Here is a 21,164-nt window from a genome sequence, read left to right as displayed (position 1 = left end):
GTTACTACCAGTTCAGGAAAATGAATAAAGATTCAATCACGGAAAACAGACAGAATTTGCATTTCTCTGAAAGCTGAGGTCAGTCTGTCCTTCGACGAACCAATTCAGATTCTTGTGTCAGAAAATAATCGGTTTTGTGAGGGAAGTCAGGTTGCATGTCAGCTTGCATAAGCAGTTAGACTGCAGATCTGGACCGTGAATGCCTGCTGTGGAGAGATTGCTTCCCTAATTTGTCATGCCTGAATGCGTAAATGACACGTCAGGCAGACTGCTACTCGAAGTTTAGGAGTAGCAGCAGATGATGCACTTGCTAACAGATGACAAGGGTACTTTTCCGTACAGACTGGAATTGTTGATGGGCATTTTTAATTCATAGTCTGTTAACATCTCATTTAAAACTTTCTGTCCTCAATACAAAGTATATGCAAAATGTCATACTACAACATTTAATTGACAGATTTAAAAAAATAATAATTATTCATCAAGAACTTTAAAAGCCTTAAACATTTTGGGTCAACTGGAGCAACTTTGTAAACAAAATACAACTTTTGTTGAAGGCAAACCGTAACAAGTTACCAGCTGTTCAGTTGTTTCTTGAACTTTCAGAAGCAACTGAATGTGGACAAAGGAAAAATGAAACCAAGAGAAATCTTTATATATATATATATATATAGATAATTGACAGATTCGAAAAAAAAACAAATTCATCAAGAACTTTAAAAGCCTTAAACAGTTTGGTTCAACTGAGACAACTTTGTAAACAAAAAAAAATACAACTTACGTTGATTGAAGGCAAACTGTAACTTAAGTTACCAACTGTTCAGTTGTTTCTTGAATTTTCAGAAGCAACTGAATGTGAACAAAGGAAAAATGAAACCAAGATAAATCCTTTTAACATATCTTTTTTTTTTAATATGAAATAGCTGCCAAAAATGCATATGCTATAATAGATAACATGTACTCTTTACTTATGTTATCATCACATTATCAAATACAAAGACACTGCGTCCCAGTTGTTAGTGTTGAAATGAAAAACTGACCATATAACGATATCAAAGCTAATGTTATATTTATAAAACATGCTTTAGTTTATAATGCCAGAGACTGAATGTATTGGATTGTATTTCATCCAATTATAGCTCTATGATATACAAGCATAACACACAAGTGATCTGCTGAATATAATCAACATAAAAGTGAAGAAATGTTTCAACCTGAAAAATATATATCAAATTCACTTCTGTGGGTAATTCCTGACATTGTAATGTGAATTTTGGTGTATAAGTGACCAAATGTTTGCAATATTATAACCATTTTATATTCTGCATGTGCAACTGTTGCTACCGCAATGGCAGATTTTAATGAAATTAAATGATTTAGGTAAATTTTTGCCATCTAAAATGAGCAAAATGTCAAAATCGAAATATACATGGGCTATAATCTTGTTCTGTATATGATACACAATATTTCTGTTTATCAATATTCATCATTTTATATAGTTTGTTCATATTTAAAGGTAAAAATGTCAACTTAAAACACAAGAGCACTATACACCAAATAAAAGTAAGTCAGACACGTTAAACCTTTAGAATCTCAAGAGGGAATGATGCCAACTCCAAGACAAAATCTTTCTCGATGCCTACCATGCTATTGAAATGTCAGTTAAATTATTATTATTGTACATTATTTGTATCTCTTTTAAAAGTTATGGACGAATTATACACCAGCACACTGGAAAAAAGGTAAACATTTTCCCATAAACCCCTCCTCTGAGTTTCGGTTTGAGTCCAGGAGTAAAGATGCCTGAGAACGTACTTGAGTGTTTATGTCCACAGTAAATTTCTCAGCATTTTTTATTTTTTTGTCTTTAATGACATGATCCAATATTTCTAGAGGAGATTTGTGTTGACCAGGGGGCTTCTGTTCAGTTCCCTCACGTACTTGTGTGTTCATACAGGCAGTCTGCAGCAATTTAGAATAAGAAAACATTTCGAAAACATGCGTCCGTGTCTGGCTGACTCGCCCTTTAGTCTCGTAAGTCTGCCAGAATGAAGGGAGAACGGGTGGTACATCACTCTGATTTGTGACAGTACAGGTCTTTGAGTGCTTTGAGCTCCTCGATGAGAGTTTTGTTCTGGTTCTCCAAAACGGCCACACGGTTCTCCAGACACTTGACATATTCCTTTTTCTTTCGACGGCACTCACGAGCAGCCTCTCTGGAGGGGGCAAGAAATTTGAGATCTACTTAGCAGATGTTTTGATGAATCTTTTTAGTCCAAAATAGGGCTGTCAAAAACCAGTGAAATTTCACGATTCTCTGTTACAGCAAAAATGCACTATTGAACATCTCTTTATTTAAAGATAAATATTATACTCCACATGCCTTTTGTTTTAAGATAAATGTTGTTATATATATATTAAACTAATTTACACTAAACAATTATAATTACATGTATCCTTCAGGTATCGTCTCATTTTTTGTCCATGTTTTATGTTTATTATATTATTTGATGAATATCAAATATTTAGACAAAGTCTAAAGCGTAGATTCAGTATTTTGACAATCTGATTTTTTTTGTCATCGTTTTGTCCCCCTGTTCACATGAGTCTGGCTATATTTACATTGTCTCACATATATCTGTCAAACAGCTCTCGAGTATTGAAATTAGTCAGTAATCTGTACTGCTTGTAAAGGATTAGTTCACTTCCAGAATAAAAATTTCCTGATGATTTTCTCATCCCCATGTCACCCAAGATGTTCATGTCTTTGTCTTTTGTCACAAAGAAATTAAGGTTTTTGAGCAAAACATTCCAGGATTTTTCTCCATATAATGGACTTCAATGGGAACCAACGGGCTGAAGGTCCAAATTGCAGTTTCAGTGCAGCTTGAAAGGGCTCTACATGATCCCAGCAGAGGAATAAGGGTCTTATCTAGCCATACTTTTTAACCACAAATGCTCGTCTTGCTTTAGCTTTGCTTGCGCATGTGCGTCTTCACATATTACATAATCCCATTGGAAAGGTCAAGTGCGGTTAGCTCTTCGTCTGTGTACTCCGGTTCAGAAAGGTAGGGTAGGGTGAAAAACTCCATCTCATTTTCTCCTCCAACTCCAAAATCGCCCGACATTGTTGTTTTACCTTTTTTTTGTAAAGGGCGTTTGACTTTCTTTGCACGTTCGCTTTGCAAACACTGGGTTGGTGCTTTCGCCTACATCACGCGTGACCTTTCCAACGTGATTACGTAATGCGTGAGGTCGAGCTAGTGCAAGATGAGCATTTGTGGTTAAAAAGTATATAAATGTTTATTTTTTTTATTTTTTTTTAGAAAATGACTGGTCGTTTCACTAGATAAGACCCTTATTCCTCAGCTGGGATCGTGTAGAGCCCTTTGAAGCTGCACTGAAACTGCAATTTGGACCTTCAGCCTGTTGAAGTCCACTATATGGAGAAAAATCCTGGAAAGTTTTCCTCAAAAACCTTAATTTCTTTGCGACTGAAGACAGAAAGACATGAACATCTCGGATGACATGGGGGTGAGTAAATTATCAGGAAATTTTTATTCTGGAAGTGAACTGAAAAAAAAAAAGCACTGTTTCTACAAAAAATATTAAGCAGCACAACCGTTTTCAACATTGATAAAAATGGATAAAAATCCAGAGTTCGAGTCCCAGGCAGCTTGTGGACCTTTTCCGATCCTGTCCCCACTCTCTCTCTCCCACTTCGCTTCCTGTCTACAATACTGTCCTATCCTAATAAAAGGCTAAAATGCCAAAAATAAATCTTTAAAAAAAGTAATAAAATCAAAAAGTTATTTTAAATGTTAACAATATTTCACAATATTTTTATTTTATTATTTTTTTTAAATAAATGCAACCTTGGTGCGCATAAGACATTTCATTAAAAATGTAACAAAAATCTTAACAACCCCAAACGGTAATGTACATATGTGAGAGTATCAACAGGTACAGAATGTATGACCATAAGTGATAAGGCTGACTTTACGTTGTTTGCTTTTACCAAAAACTTGATTTGGTTTTTACCTGTTCTTCATGAGGCGGACCTCCCTCTTGCGCGTGACCTCTTCAGCACCTCCTTGACTTGGCAGGGCCGGAGAGGATGCCATGACCACACCTGGAGCAATAGTGCTGGTTTGGGCAGTACGAATTTGATAGGCCTGAACATCTCCAGAAGCAGCTTTAGGGCAGACAAAACACAGCCAACAAACAATGAATGAAAATGCTTAATTAAAGCATAGAATACAGATGGATACCTTTAACTTTAACAGGCCAGACAGTAGGGCAAAAAGTTAAAAACAATATCATAATTGATACTATTTACTTAAGCTATGTTTGTATCCTTAAAACTGGATTGTATCTTTAGCCTGTTTCGAACAGTAATTGTTTCTCATGGGGACGTACGCTATTTTCAACATTTACAGGGGTTTGTTTGTGATTTTATTGCTATCCGAATCCAGAACGTCTGTGTTTTTCTCCCACCACCCGCGTAAAAATCCCTGGCCAAATTACCTACGTTTTTTTGACAAAAACTTAAGTTTGTGTGGTAATTTAATTGCCGTCTGAATCCACATCTTTACAAAAAGAAATCAATTCAAGATTCCCTGTTAAAACTGGCAAATACCGTATGGTAACTGTTGTGCTTTGCTGTAATTTGCATGCATATTTATTACTGAAACTGCTGAAAAGTATTTACAAAAACAATATTTCATAACTGCTCCACCACAGCGAACAGTAATTGTTTCTCATGGGGACGTACGCTATTTTCAACATTTACAGGGGTTTGTTTGTGATTTTATTGCTATCCGAATCCAGAACGTCTGTGTTTTTCTCCCACCACCCGCGTAAAAATCCCTGGCCAAATTACCTACGTTTTTTTGACAAAAACTTAAGTTTGTGTGGTAATTTAATTGCCGTCTGAATCCACATCTTTACAAAAAGAAATCAATTCAAGATTCCCTGTTAAAACTGGCAAATACCGTATGGTAACTGTTGTGCTTTGCTGTAATTTGCATGCATATTTATTACTGAAACTGCTGAAAAGTATTTACAAAAACAATATTTCATAACTGCTCCACCACAGCGAGTGGGAGCTGTTAAGAACAAAAAGAAGAAAGAGAAGAAAAGCATTTGAAATGGGTCATTATTATGGCTGGTATGCAATACAAGTTTAAAATATGTATTATATACAGTTATATACATAAAAATATAAACCAAGCAGCTTTATGTGTGGTAATTTAATTGCCGTCTGAATCCACATCTTTACAAAAAGAAATCAATTCAAGATTCCCTGTTAAAACTGGCAAATACCGTATGGTAACTGTTGTGCTTTGCTGTAATTTGCATGCATATTTATTACTGAAACTGCTGAAAAGTATTTACAAAAACAATATTTCATAACTGCTCCACCACAGCGAGTGGGAGCTGTTAAGAACAAAAAGAAGAAAGAGAAGAAAAGCATTTGAAATGGGTCATTATTATGGCTGGTATGCAATACAAGTTTAAAATATGTATTATATACAGTTATATACATAAAAATATAAACCAAGCAGCTTTATGTTTACCTTATGTAAATAAGAGGTTGCATTAACTTTCTGCTAATTTTTAATGACATCCATCATTTTGAGAGATAACATTAAAGACAGAAAACCATTTCAACTATAGCATGTCTATTTTCCTATTTTTAAACGGGAGATTTAAATAAACAATAAATAAGATATTATTAAATATGAATTTATTCTTATTATTCCAAGCATATGACATTTTATATACAGCAGACAATCATGCGACTGGCCACGTGAGCAGCGTGTTCCGGGTTCATAGGATCACAAAACTCGCTTCTCCACTGTGAATAAACTGCCATCCGAATCCATGAGTTTTATCACTGAGGTGCCATGTAAATTTATATTTACAGACGTTCACATGAAAAATCAGGGGAAAATAGTCCAGCTCACCTTGTACCACCACTTGATTGCTGGGCACCAGTATTTGTTGACCGTCACTGGTCTGGGCGTACTGCAGGATGGTGGTCCCCGGCTGGGCTGCTGCTGCATTGGTCATGGTGAGAGTCTGCAATCCCTGCATTCCATCTGTACCATTATTTGCAAGCTGAATGGCTCCACCCTGTGTAATGGCGACTGAAGAAAAAACAACAATCAAGATGTTGTCATTGATTTGGTGAGAAGCTGTGCACATGGAACTATATGTTTAAGATGCAAATATGTTGGGAGTTGTGGTCTTAAAGTGCTCCTGACATGTTGAGCAGTGATTATAAAGTGGGAGGTGCAGGTTTGAATCTCAAAATATCTCAAAACTTCAGTCATGGACTTACTGTACTGGCCGCTGCTGGTCTGATATATTGGGGTTGGCACGGTCACTGTAGTGATGGCAGTCGCAGTGTCCTCCTCGGATTTCTCCTCTTCAATTCTCGGAACTCCTGGAGCGTCTGATGATAGGTCATTCAGGATTTTCCTATAAATCACAGACAGCTGTTGACTTGAAAATGTCCTTATGTAAAACCATTGAAGAACGTATACATACCTATATGAGGGGCGTCTAGAAAGAATCTCTCTTCGTTTTCGAGAGTCAGTCACGCTGTCCACTGACTCCTGCGAGTCCTCACTCTCCGCTACTGTGGAAATCTGATCAACAGACAATTCTGTCATATTTAGATCTGCCTATATGGTAGGGATGCACAATATTATTGCACCAATATCGTAATCGGCCGATAATGGCTTTAAATGTAAATATCGGCATCGGCCCGATATGAAAATATATGCCGATATGTCTTGCCGATAAGATGAATACATTAACCCACATGTGCTCAGGGTGTGCTAGCGATTAGATCACGTCAGCAGTATGGCTCATTCTTGAAGCAAAGTTTTGCCCAAATGATGATTAGATTCACTGTTTTGGGTCGCTGCATTTAAACTGAGAATGCACGTACAGAATGACACATTCACTGTATGATAGGCCCTATTTACACTTGGTATTAAGATGCGTTTTGGTCGATTGGATCACAAGTGGACAATGCTAAATACAGGTGTAAACGGGGTGTGAAATGTTTTGAGCTTGTCCACTTTCGACCACTTCTAGAGGTAGTCGAAAACTAATTCGACTGGATTGCGCTCGTAGTGTAGATGCTGATGTGGTCGAATGCATTCAAGCAGCCACAAAAGACCGCCTACTGACCTAATACACGTGTAATCATTGCGAGACGTACAAGGACGCGCGCTTATCAGATGGGATTTAAACTTTGACAGGCCGAATTAGAAGAATTATTTTCTGATAATATGAAAAAGAAACAACAGCAAAAGCAGCGGCAGCCTCCCCCGGGTCCTAATGCCCGCTCAGTAAGGAGTTTTAATTCCGTAGGGGGTGCTGTTGGCCTACTTCTAATAAAATGAAAGCAAAATACACAAAATAATATTTACACTGTGTCTCTGATTAAATAAAGCAGTAATTGATGCCATAAAATCATGAGTATGTTTTGATTTAAAGTTCAGAAGCTATAGCTTACGTGAACAAAAAAACCAAAACAAACATGTCTCTTAAATTAAATTAATTTATATATACTGATTTATTCATTAATGTGTAATATGTTGTGCATGTGTGCAATGTGTAAGATTTTCAGAATTTTTACAACTCTTGCTTTAGACCATTAACAAATGTTAAATCTTAAAATAAAATATTAAGGTTACCACTGCATCTTTCTGAAAAAAAAAAATGCAGCGATTGAATTTATAGTTATTTTCAAATCTTCAATGTACTGTCATTACAAAAGAACTTCATTGTTGTTTATTTAATTCTAGCAAATAAGTTCTTGTTAAAAACTAACCAAAATTCAAAATAATTTGCTTATAATTTCTGCACAGGAGAGACTTGGTGTTGTTTCCAAACAAAAGGAAATATATCGGTATCGGCATCGGCCAAAATGAGTTGAAAAATATGGGCATATCGGATATCAGCAAAAATCCAATATCGTGCATCCCTATGAAATGCATCTTGTCACCTGATAATCAGTCATAAACATGTAGAGATGTTGGAAGTGTTCATTTGTCTTACCTGGACAGTCTGCACCTGTGGCGACTGAATGACTGAAGGTTGAGCAGCCTGAATCACTCCGTGTACCTGCACCGTCTGACCATTGGGCAGCTGCACCAGGGTGAATGTGGGCGCTGTGGCACTAGCGTGTCCGGCAGCCATTGTTACCTATCCAACATCACACATACATTCAAACTAGGGATGTCAACGATTAATCGGTGATCGATTAATTGTCGATAAGAGATGCAATCGATTAAAGCTATCATGGTCGATTAAGTCGTTTAATTTTGGGCTGCGTGCGGCTCATGCGCAAAACACGTGCGAGCGGCTGTGAGTGACGGTATATAAATGCAATTTCATATGGGGCTCTGCGCTTTGCAGGGCTGTGCATAAACGACGATCGATCATGGAAATGATCGAAAATTGACATCCCTAATTCAAACACAGTCATCCTGTCTCTAATGTCTGACACTTGATTGAACGTTTTAGCTCTTTATGTTTCAAAACAAAACGTTAAGCCCTGAATTCTTTTGTCGTACTGTATAGTACTATATACCTGTGCAAGAGTGGCGATCTGGGCCTGTGTGATCTGGTGGTTCTCAGTTTCAGAGACTGCAGTGTCTGCACCCTGCTGGGCATCGGCTCCCGACTCCATGGTCATTGAGTTAGCTGGTAAGAAACAGGATGGAAATTACAAGTTTACATTTTTGACACAGGTACAAAGAAACAAATAGCCATTTTGAAGTACACAAAAACAATCTAGATAACAAGCAACTGCTGACAATGTTACATATTTAGTATTTTTTAATCATCATACATTCCTATATAATGTCATCCCACTGTAAAATTTCTTTAAGTGTTCCTTTTATATATTTCATAAAACCCAGTGAAATTGGTAGAATAAAACCAAAGTATACACAGCATGTCAAAAACCTCATTATCATTAGAAAAATGTCATCACTGACTCTAAACCTGTATGAGTCTTTCTTCAGCTGAACACACACACACACACACACACACACACAAATAAAGAATGTTAGTAACCAAACAGTTGCTGGTAGCCTTTCACTTCCATGGTGTTTTTTCTCCCTCTATCGAAGTCAATAGCTGCCAGTAACTGTTTGGTTACCCTCATTCTTCAAAATATCTTTTTCTGTGTTCAACAGAAGAAAGAAACTCATACATGTTTGGAACAACATGAGAGTGAGTAAATGACAAAATTGCCATTTTTGGGTGAACTACCTTAACCTTTAACATCCTAAAAACACTTCTTATATGATCTTAAAGTCAGTATGAACGAGAAATTACAACCAACTTTTCTTCCCTATTTTGATGTGTATGCTAGTGAAATTCTTGAACGAGAAAAAAAATATCTTGATTTTGCCCATTGGGAATTGATTCCATTGTTGTCATTTGCTAATTGCTGCGATTGTTTCATGTGAGCAACATCTTGCTGGAGAGGAGAGATTGGAGAGATAAGAATGTTCAAATAATGATGATAATAAATCAATTTAAAATAATAAAGATAATACTGATGATAATAATAATTTGAATAAACACTGCAATAATCTATACAAAAATAAGAAATCTGATTTCACGGCGACTTGAATTACATAAACGATTAATATATGTTAAGTAAGTTAATTCCTCTTTATCAACACTACTTTCAGTCTCAACCTGAAACTTTGGATCTGGCATTGCAGATGAAGTGTACATACCTATAAGTGGGAAACCCAGACAAAATCTTCACACCGTCCACTGACTCTGGTAAGTCTTCACTCTCTGCTACTGCAGAAATCTGATCAGACAGACACAGAAAAGTCACTATACTAGGCAGTAACTTTGACATTTCTACTTTGAAATCATCCTCCATAGTACTGAGGAAATACTGAGAAAAAACTTCTGCAAACACTGTTGTTGGTATACAGTATCTGGCAAAAAGTATCATCAAAACGTGACATTAAAGCTATACTTCACCAAAATGAAAATTCTGTCATCATTTACTCACCCTCAAGTTGTTCCAAACCTGTACAAGTTTCTTTCTTGAACATAAAAGATGGGTAGAATATGGGTAGCTAATAGGGATGTAACAGTATGAAAATTTCTTATCACGATTATAGTGACCAACATTATCACGGTTATCAGTATTATCACGGTATTGTTAAAATGTGCTGGAGATGGTAAAAAAGTACCGACACATAAACCACTTCACCAAGTTTTATATTTAAAAATCAAAAAACAACAAATAAAATGACTTTATTCATATATTCATTTGTATAATTCCCTTAGCACTCTTTTAAAACCTCCCAGCTTTTCCGCCCTGTTTTCACTCAAAACAAAAACTACTCTGCTGCTGTGCGCATGTGAGACTGTTACTGAAAACTGTGATTTATGCTGGACAGTATTTATTTATCGTGAGTTGTTTAAATCGCGGTAATCTAATACGGTTTTAATGATAATTAAAAGATGACACTGTAATACTAACCATGAGGAATTTTATCATGATTTATCGTCAAACCGGTAATCGTTACATACATCCCTAGTAGCTAACTGTTGATGGTCCCCACTGACTCCCATAGTATGGTAAAAAAAAGAAGAAAGACAGTTCTGCAGAAGAAAGACATTCATACAGGTTTGGAACAACTTGAGGGTGAGTAAATGACCATCTCAAATGTGTAATTGTTGCATTTCAAAAGTACTTTAATCTATTCCAGCTTAATATACAGAAGTGATTAGCAGGTTGATTCCCTAGTAAAGTATAAAGTCTATGGCTCAGTTGCAGCCCTCTGTACAAGTAATGTCAGATTAGACAGAGTTCCTTTTTTCTTTGTCACTGTGACTTCTATAAATGAATGTACATTAAGTTTGATGTAAGTACCAGTGCGTCATGGCATCCTGGTGCCATCACATTCATTGCAATTCTATAAGAATCACTGCATCCAAGCCAGTGGTATTGTAATGCTACTTGGTACTGTAATCTAGTTTAGCTGGTATAATATTGTAACATGATTAAGATATGAAAACCCAACCCAAACAAAGTTTAATATCCACTAAAATGTTTTGTCCAGTTTTATAAGACAAGCAAATGAAAATGAAGCTCTAGACTTTCTTGGAAAAGGAAGCTAATTTTAGAATATACAAATATAGCCACACATTAGTTACGTATGGCTAAATCGTTCATGTGCTGCAACTCTATACGGAGTTTTAATTGAATTATTTGACATTACTTCGGAAATAAGGGCGCAAATTTCCTGCACTCAAGACGAGCACAGTAATAAATCAATACAATGGCTGTTTGGTCTAAAAACTGAGACTCCAACATTTGCATGTCCATTGATAAACGTTCTTCCCAGAAACTGTTCTTGTCCAGGGAAGAAACTGCATCAAATATGTCTTGTCTTCATTTAAAGTTACTAAATTTAAGATATACGGAAACAAACTGCTGAATCCTTGCTGAACATGTTTACGCTCAGGATTCAGTGAACTCTGACCTTTGATGCTTTAGCACAGAATACTGGCAGGTCTCACTGGAAACATACGCCTACTACATACGTCACACTAAGAGATGCAATGCATTACAGTGCATAGCAGAAATTAATCAAAATCCCAGTGTGAATTTAAAATGTTTGTAAGTTCTCATTAAATAAAGACCAGTGTGCAACCCCAAGGTGCTCTGAAAATCTTTATTTCTGCATTGGTCTACTACAATAACATCTAATATTAAAGTGTAAAATTACTAGTGCACTGCCCAGTGATAAAAATTAAGTACTGCAATAAAGGAGTCGTCATATAGCATTTTTTTTATTATTATTGAAAGTGCATCACAATATGCTGTGATTTGCAGTCCTGACTTCCCTTGACTGTTCAGAATTAGTAGATTTTGGAGTGTCTGACCTCTAGGCCTCTTCCTCTGGAGAGGAAGAGTTGGATTAATTTACCCCACATACAGCTAGCAAGGCGATAGGTTTTCATAAATGAACCTGTGACCGGTTTCAGCTTAGCAAGACAAAAAAAAAAGCCATTTTCAATTACTAAAAAAAAAAAGATTTGCAAAAATAGTTTAAATGGGTTTCCTGAACACTTCCTATTGGTCATTGGTCAAAACAACAGACAGTCCCCTAGAATGGTGAAATTATACTCATCTGCTTTACTACTACTAATAATAATCTTAAACCATACTAAATGTTTGTACCATAATGTTAGTATGATAATTAAAATATCATATAATAATGATTTGTGATAACATAATATGAATATAAAATTTATATATAATGATAAAATGAATATATTAGAAATAACACAATGTTTTATTACCATTAGTGGCTGTTTTTAATTGTGTGTGAAACAATAAGGTCAATAGAGCACTTTGAAACAGAATAATATGAGAAAGGGAGAGAGAGAGAGAGCAAGCTCCAGCATGGTAGAATGTGATCTCATGACGCTCACAATCTGTGGTGTGATTGGTCATGCATAGTTCTCCCTCTACTTTTCAAATCCTATTTTCTGATAGACAGATTATTCTAGGAAACATGTAGCTGTTGTGCATTTATAGATCTTTACATCTAAATCTATAAGCATGCATCCAAACGACAGCCTAGATATTAAAAAACTACTTATTTGCTTTTTTTTTTTTTTTGGTACTGTGGAACAGATCATGAGTAATGCCTTAAACTTCATAATCAAATTGACTTGCATTTCAATAGGTTTGTGCAATTTAATATCCAAATATGCAATACAATACTGCATTTATTAGTCATGTGCAATGTACAGAAGGTAAAAAGTGTTCTATATTATGTATAAAAAATGTATTTGCTTGAGGGTGCGCAATCACAGCTCACAGAATAGTACATAATGAAACAGTGCAATAATAACCCAGTCCTAAAGGATCAGGGTGAGTACAATAAATCGCACAATGCATCAAGGACATCAGAGAAGATTAAATTATTCCTGAATGATACAAGACTATTACACCCTGAATCCACCCAGGAGCACACATTTTGTCTAGCCAGCGTGTGAAAGAAGCCAACAAGAAGGGGGAAAACCCACATATATGATCTGCACAGATGCATAGAGAACACCAGAGGTTATACATCCATATTTCCTTGCATTTCAAATGATCAGCCATGCATCAAGATTTCCCACCCTGGGTTTGTGTTGCTCTCCCGTTTGCCTCCCCTCCCTCTGCATGCAACAACTACAGCCGCCATGATCTCTTTGTTTCCAACGGGCCGAACCCAAACCAGATTCTTATGCTATTCGGGACGAGCCCTTTCCCTCCGGACACTTGTCTCCTCTTACCGATACAGACTCCCTCCGTCACTCTCGAGCCCTCGGAGCTCCACTTTTATTCAGGCCGACACGTAAGAGACCGCGTCAGGCTACACCTCCGTCGCGTCACCGAGAACAACAACACAGAGAACGAGACGAAAATCCGATCATCAACCCCACTGCACTCACTGAGCGCGAGCTGCCGACAGCGTGGCGGAAAAAGTCGAGTGGTGACGGATATAGACGAAGCGCTGCCGAAGCTTAACGAAATAGTGCGAATACGACATACTTGAGCAAGACTGCTAAATGAACCTCGACAAATGTTTTTCAAACGGAACATTGGTTAGCATACTTAGAAATACCAAATGAATATCAAAATATAAAAACCAGTCTTACAGCCTGGCTAAGCTGGTTCCAACTGGTTAACTGGTAGGCTATTCCAGTGTAACCGACTGTGCCCTATACTCCTTTAAAACCAGCCAAAAGACCAGCTTGGAGCTGGAACCACCAGCAAACCAACTTATGCTGGTTTGAGCTGTTATTTTCACCAAAGAGATTTCATCAGAAAGCTTTAACAGTGTAGACTATCTGTAATCCATCATATGCGCAAAATATTGCAAAACATGTTCATCAATTAATAATTAATTCAACATAAATTATCAAGACAGAAAAGACAAATCATCCCTATTATTAGCACTATGGTCAACTTCAGCTTTTCCAAATGAATATGCAGAGGGCTGGCAAACATCAGTCCATTGTTTTGTTTGTATTGTTTGTATATGATGTTGATTCAATTTAATAGATTGCATTTTGACCTAAATGGACGACTCAATGTTTTTATGATTTTGGAAAAATGCATGCTCTCATTAAGCTAAAAAAAAAGAAGGAAAGAAAGGATGCTCTCATGAAGCTAAAAAACGGGGCAAAAATTGTCCTTTAATAAAAAAAAGTTAATTTCTAACGCTGCAGGTGCTCAAATAAAAGGTATCAATATACACTACAGACAATATACAATAGGCTCAGCATGCAATATAGACATACTCTATATACACAATACACAGAGTATACACACACTAGATGACAAGCTGCAAGAAAAAAGTCTTTCAGCCTTTTTGCCCACAGCAGAACATTTGCCAAACAAAATGAACCAGTGATGTTGCTAGTCTTTCCACACAAGTTTGTAATGCTCATACTGGCCGTTTTGAGTCTCCTCAGGAAGTATTGGGCCTTATTCAACATAAGGAGGAGGAGTGGGCACTGGACACCTCCTGAAGTCTAAAATTACTTCTTGGGTTTTACTCATATTAAGAGATAAATTGTTATTGCTTCACCACAGCACAAAGTTTTGTTGCTTCATCTCAATTTGTCAATGTATGACTTGAGAAGGGCAGCATTTCAAATTGTATTATTATTACAAAGTTAAATATAATAGAGAATATTTTAATATAATCTTTCATCGGTATGTGTATTATGTATTTAATAATAAAGAAATATTTATTTGTTTATTTCACATAAGAGGAATTCAGAGAAAGACAATTCAATTTCTCTGAATTTCTCTTATGTGAAATGTGCCAAATTTGAGAGGTTACATAAAGCCGCACACTTAACTTAACACATGGGGGCAGCAGTAAACCTCACTTGAGAGAAGACTCACCATTTTCTCTTCAATCTACATGCTGTTGAAGCCTCTCCGAAGTCTTCCTGAAGGGGGCAGCATTTACGCATTTTTGTACAGCATGCACTCAATAACCCCTCTCTCTGAACGGCTATGGGTTTGGGATGTGTGAGTTTATTCGTGTGGCAGCCCTTTTTATAATCCTCCAGATGCCTGTTTGGTGTGCTTTATCTGTTTAATAGCGCTTTACTGCCACAAGCCATAAAACCTGCTTTTTATTGTGACATGAAGCACATTGTTTGGGGAATTGACCGTCTTGTTAATGAACAACCATGAATTTGTGCTTGGTGGATGTCTTCAGGGAAACAATGACAAATCTGTGCAATATGTGAAATTATCTTTACGAGGCTACGTGGGCTGACAGTAGACCTATAGAGTGATGATAAAGGGAAACTCTTGTGATATACACCAAAATCAATAAAAGAATTTGCTCCGTTATCACAACGCCAGCATGTTAAAATTGCCCACGTCGTGCACGCCGCTCGGCCCCCATGATACGGAGGCAATGGCAGCTGCTATTGAAAACATCAATCTAGAAGAAAGGATCTTTTGTAAAGCTATTCTCACTTTCTAATGAAAGTGCACATTGTATGTAACCTGTTTTTTTGTTTTTTTTTCCAGTTTTTGTATAACCATTCCAATGTGTATGAGGTTGACCTTGAAAAAGAACTACATTCAGAGTTGGCCATAGAGACTCTCTCTTCCCCTCCTCCTCTTCCTCCTCTTCACCCCCTCCTCCCTCCTCCACCTTCTTCTCTCCTTTGAGCTCCTGCTGCGCATCATCCCTCGAGTGAACGCACACTCTCGTTCAGTCTCTTGTCTGAGTCTGGCACGGTTGTATCTCTTCTCAGCCTAAGAGGACCCATTAGGATAAGCAGGACTTGAATTTGGGGGAACTGTTCCATTGATGCTGCAGTGAGGGTGCTCAAGGTAAAAAAATAAATAAATACATTTAAAAAATGTAAAAAGAAAGAGAGCGAGAATGAAAAAAATAAGGGATACATTAAAGCCTTTTCAATACTGGAAACCCTGCACATCACTAAATGAAAATTCATCAAACGTCGTCAGAGGAAACAAAGCAGCCAGTGGCTAGTTGTGCTACATTTGTGATGTGAGCCGTACATGGCTTCAAACACTGCTGCTCAGTCTGTGATTCGTAAAGTTGTATTAATGAAAAGTGAACAAATTAAATCTGTGATCATCCTATTTGCATCTTATAGAAAATTCTCTTCAATATAGTCATTCAAAAAGAATCAGAATCAGTGTTTTGCACTTAATGGCCTATCGTTGGAATTGCAGATTGGGTTTTATTCACTGATTTATATTCAACTAATTATGCAACCCAAACAGTTCGAGGAAACAAGACTGAGCTCTCCCAGTCGAGCTGCAACCCACACTGCATGGTGATTTAACACAGACTTGTGGAAGGTAATGACAGCTCTGAGTCAGTGTCAGAAATGAACTTTTCTGTTAAGGGGTGATCTTTTCCTTTCAGGGGCTTTTTATACACTCTTAAAAATAAAGAATCTGTGGTTCCATTAAGAAACTTGAACATCCACGGAAACTTTCTATTGCACAAAAGGTTCTTTAGTGCAAAATGGTTATTAGATTATTAAAATGTTCTTCACACTAAAATAAAAATAGTTCTTTTAGAACCGTTGGGGAACCAAAAATGGTTCTTCTAATCTATGGCATAGCTGTGTAAACCTCCCTTTGCAACCTACTATATACAATTAAATCATGAACTCAACATATTGTTGCAAATGTATCAATAAATTAATTTAATGAAGAGTGCCAAAATTGTTTGCTAGGGCGTTTGATAATGTTCTATAGATGGTCATTAAGGTGTTTCTAAGGCATTTTGAATGGTTGCTAGAGGTGTTCCTTGTGGTTCGACCACTAACTAGGCCAAAATAGAATATAAAGTCTATAAATGTTACAAATAAAATCAGATGAATTCATTACTGTGACATTCTTGTCACTTTCTGTGGCATTTGTTTTCCAGGGTCCTCTTAATTTCTGACCCTGCTCCGTATACACAAATGAGATTTTTTTCCATGTGCACACAGTAGAATCACTAAAAAAATTATAATTAAAAAGATGTAATGTTTTTTACATCATAAGTTTCTTCATTCTATCATTTTAAACAAGGAAAAGTTTGTTTCTATCAATAAGCGATGGACTTTTACTTTCATTCAGTGGGTATGCACCCCAGTTCTCAGTCAAGTCTTTTTCATTCTCTCTTGTTTGTGTCTGCAGTTTTGATATCGGTAGACTTAGAGAAAGTAAGAGCCACAGATTTTATTGCTGCGTGGGCTCAAAGGCTGCCTCAGTGTAGCTGTCAGTGAAGTTGCACTCACTTTTTATATTGTGCTGTTCCTTATAATAGGCACTAGAACTGCAACGGTGACAACAGTAAACAGAGTAGATAGAGATTTTGTATAACTGGAGGAAATTTCATTGGCCTTTTCTGTTGTTTAAAACACAAAGTTGGTAATGCAAGCAAAGTTACCACTAACAGCCCCCACTGAAACATCAACTTGAATATATGTAAATTCTTATCAAGTTATTAGACAAAATATGTATAGCTAACAAAATGTATCAAGTACTGGATGAAGCACTGGATAGCTTTATGCAGAGTTTGCATTTTTTTTTTTTCTCTACGCCTCAGGAACCGTTCAGAGGGAGAATATGAACACAAAGGTGTTTTTTTATTAATAAGTAAGCCATAGAAAACTCGGTGGCTTGAGATCTTTGACATCTTAGGTCGATGTTTCCCCAAGAAGCCTGACCTCTTCTGATCTTAATATCTCTGGTAAGGTGCGCGCGCGTGTGTGTACGGGTGTTTGAGTAATAACCGTCCGTGCTCAGGAGCGAAGGAGGATGGCGCAGTCGTAAACAACGAAGCATGAGCACCGAGGTCTGCGATTCTATTTTTACTGCTGCGCAGGAGGAAGCAGCGTGGAAATGCAATCGCTGCATAATGCATGGCTCCTGTGGAGTGGCACTGGGGTGTTACACAACCAGGTGCTCTCTCTAGACCTGAGCATCACGCTGTGCTGACCGAACCCTTACTTTAGACCCAGTTTACATCTAATGGGAGGTGTGAAGTACATGCCTCGCTGGATATTAATTAAAAAGTTAGTACAAACCTCATGATGTTTGTTTTAAGTGGACTAAGTTGTCAGAATTCAAAGCAGTATGCTCTTTGAGGGCAGTAAAAGTCTGCACTGTATATGCATTGCACTTGGAGTGAGCACCGAGCCACCGACTGAGGCAAAAACAGACACATGCTCCATTAATATTCACAGGGGAAATGCAGCAGCAATGCTCTGTTAGCTTTATTCAGTCTTATCCAAAGCCATTCACATCATGACAGTCGTTCTGTATGAAATGTTAACCCCAAAACAAATTGTTTGCCAGTCTATGGATAGACGACACAGAAAGGGGCTAGAAACACAAGGCTAGTGAAACTCAAGAACTGAATACAGTCTGTTAAGGTGGAATAGCCCACGCTTAAAAAAAGGCCATGGCACAGTACAAGGAGGGTATCAGTGGGTAACACATCAGTACTTTGACATACTGATTTGTAGTAAATGAACTCTCTTAAAAACACTTTTCACAGTAGCCTACTTTATTTAATTTGCCGTCTAACAATGTCCAAAAGTGTATAGGCTACACATGCATCACAGGGGAATTATTAATATTATTTTTTTCTGAAAGCCATGAATATTTCCTCAGATTATGTATTGTGTTTAATAGCAATTAGTGGTGGAAATTACATTTTATACTTAAAAAAAAAAATTACCACCTCCTTTGTATTGCTAAGTCTAATTCCATATCCTACATACACACAAATTATGTAATTTTTTCTCATATTTTGCATAATTTGTCTACAGCTACAATTTATTTATTATTATTATTATTTTTTTTATAAATTATGCATAAAAGATTCTTTGTTTTACCCCCACACATCACATGTCATATGAAGCTCTTCAGTGACTCTGTTGTATCCTTATTAAACATGTACACTAAACAACTTTATTGGACAAAGTCGTTTGTTATGGTGGGAATGATGCCACAGCTGTTGGACAGTCTTTATATCATAATTCATAATTGATATCAAACAACTCAAACATTTTTAACACAGTAAATATTTAAAAAGTTGATTTTATAATGATTATTTAGCTTATTTAGATAATAGTTTTACAGAAGTAGCTTAATCATTTATATTATGTTAAAGTCATAGTGGGGCTGGGAAGTGGGAATAAAATAATGTCATGGTATTTATGATCGCTATATTTATGTTGAGTAATTGAGTAAGAATTACTCCGTTACTCAATACAAAAAAAAAAGAAAAAAAAAGCCAAATTACTCTTTGGTGAAGCAGTCACTTCTCACAATTTTAAACGTGGGCCAATAACGATGTTGTATTGAATTGCACATACCGGAAGTTATTTTAAGGTAATCAGGCGGTGTTTGAAAACGATTCTGACAAGGATTAAATGAGATGAAACTTTAAGAAATGGCGTACATTCACTTTATCTTTTGCGAGGAAACTCCACGCAGGGTAAGTCATAAGTTTGGGTTAATTATTAATCGTTTGCTGTGTTTTTACGGTTTGCTTTAGTATTTTGTTCTGGTATTAAATTTATTCAGTGTTGATTTGAAATAGTGTAGGTCTGTTCACAATACGGTTGTTATTCCTGGTTATAGTGTTAAAAGGGTCATGAACTGGCTTTTTAAAATTATTTTATACTGTTGTCTGAGGTTCACTTATGGCGTTCGCGTGGTTTTTACATTCAAAAACATCAAAATCAATAAGTAATAATAGCCTATTTTCTACTCTGGTTTTGAGGCCGGTGTAGGCCTACATTTTCGTCAGAGACTGATCTCATTTGATGGATGTATTATTAACGTTGTTTCCGCTGTTATTTTCTCTTAGAATGGAAACATGCGACTTGATTTCTTATTTGAATGTAATAGTGAATGAAATGTAAACGTTATATTCTAGTCACATATATCCAAGGGTGTAACTTTGGTTTGAGAAGTGGGGGGGACACAAAATGGGGGGAAATGTTTTCGATTTGAATCCCATTTCCTGCATGTACATACATTTAGGGACTATGGTGATACAAAATCCAGGAAATAATTAAGTTGATTAATGATCAATTCTGCCAAAAAGAATAGTAGGCTACTAAACTATGTATAAGAAAAAGATGTCTTACTTTCTTTATTGGTTAATAGGGGCCGATAGTCAATACTTGAGAGAATCATTTTATAAAGTCGAAAATGTTCACCATTAATCTTTTGAATAATGTTTAAATAATGTGAGACTCAATTTACACTGTTAAACAAACTTTTATTTCAAACTAACCGCTGTACCTGAAAATATAAAATAAATCACTTGTTGCACAGGACAGAATGTTCTACATCAGTGGTTCCCAGACTTTTTAGAGTGGAGTACCCCCTGAGGCATTTCTGCTTAGGCCTACCCCCTCTCTTCCACTTAGACTGCACCTTTTCCATTAAAGGACAATATTTGCCCCCTAAATTGACTTTCCAATGCATTTTTTATCTTTATAAATATGTTTAAAAAATTTTTTTCAATTACGGAAGTTCTAAGCGGCCATGCATTATTATTATTTTCCTTCTTGTTTTCTCGTTATAACGACTTAATTTTCTCGTGATCTCGACATGACATGAGTTGTTTTCTCGTTATAACGACTTAATTTTCTCGTGATCTCGACATAACGAGTTGTTTTCTCGTTATAACGACTTAATTTTCTTGTGATCTCGACATAACGGGAGTTGTTTTCTCGTTATAACGACTTAATTTTCTCGTTATCTCGACATAACGGGAGTTGTTTTCTCGTTATAACGACTTAATTTTCTCGTGATCTCGACATAACAAGAGTTGTTTTCTCGTTATCTCGACATAAATTATTATTATTTTTTTACAATGATTGTTTGATCTACTGTTGTTATAGTAACGAACTCAACTTTGACACGCATCTGATGGACAGATAAACCATGTGCTCTTACTGTAGCCTATGTCGTGGATATTTCAGCAAATTTTGCTTCGCCTAGTAATAACGTCTACAATACAAAAATAAAGGCTGATCAATCACTGTTGATATTTCCAGAGACAGTACGCTAAACA

The 21,164-nt window shown here is 36.5% G+C and overlaps 1 protein-coding gene across 3 annotated transcripts; it reads right to left on the bottom strand.

Annotated features, from left to right (window-relative positions):
• Positions 1-700: 700 nt before the first annotated feature.
• On the bottom strand, positions 701-13,486 carry LOC107738506 (cyclic AMP-responsive element-binding protein 1-like). Of its 3 annotated transcripts, none has more exons than XM_016550257.1 (9): positions 13,357-13,486; positions 9,777-9,856; positions 8,615-8,727; positions 8,080-8,226; positions 6,556-6,656; positions 6,347-6,486; positions 5,970-6,152; positions 4,042-4,195; positions 702-2,216 (listed from the first exon to the last, which is right to left on the bottom strand). In XM_016550257.1, the coding sequence occupies exons 3-9, from the start codon at positions 8,717-8,719 to the stop codon at positions 2,072-2,074; spliced, it is 975 nt and encodes a 324-aa protein (XP_016405743.1). In that variant the 5' UTR covers positions 8,720-8,727; positions 9,777-9,856; positions 13,357-13,486; the 3' UTR covers positions 702-2,071. The 3 variants fall into 3 exon arrangements, with proteins under 3 accessions (XP_016405746.1, XP_016405743.1, XP_016405744.1); XM_016550258.1 differs by lacking the exon at positions 13,357-13,486 and adding an exon at positions 13,201-13,349; XM_016550260.1 differs by lacking the exon at positions 9,777-9,856 and having other exon boundaries at positions 701-2,216.
• Positions 13,487-21,164: the final 7,678 nt, after the last annotated feature.

The sequence above is a fragment of the Sinocyclocheilus rhinocerous genome, unplaced genomic scaffold (assembly GCF_001515625.1).
Source record: "Sinocyclocheilus rhinocerous isolate Xijiao unplaced genomic scaffold, SAMN03320098_v1.1 scaffold1215, whole genome shotgun sequence".
In the NCBI taxonomy this organism is placed as follows: Eukaryota; Metazoa; Chordata; class Actinopteri; order Cypriniformes; family Cyprinidae; genus Sinocyclocheilus; species Sinocyclocheilus rhinocerous.
The sequence above is the reverse complement of the archived record's forward strand: the minus strand, read 5'-3'. Positions and strand labels throughout refer to the sequence as shown.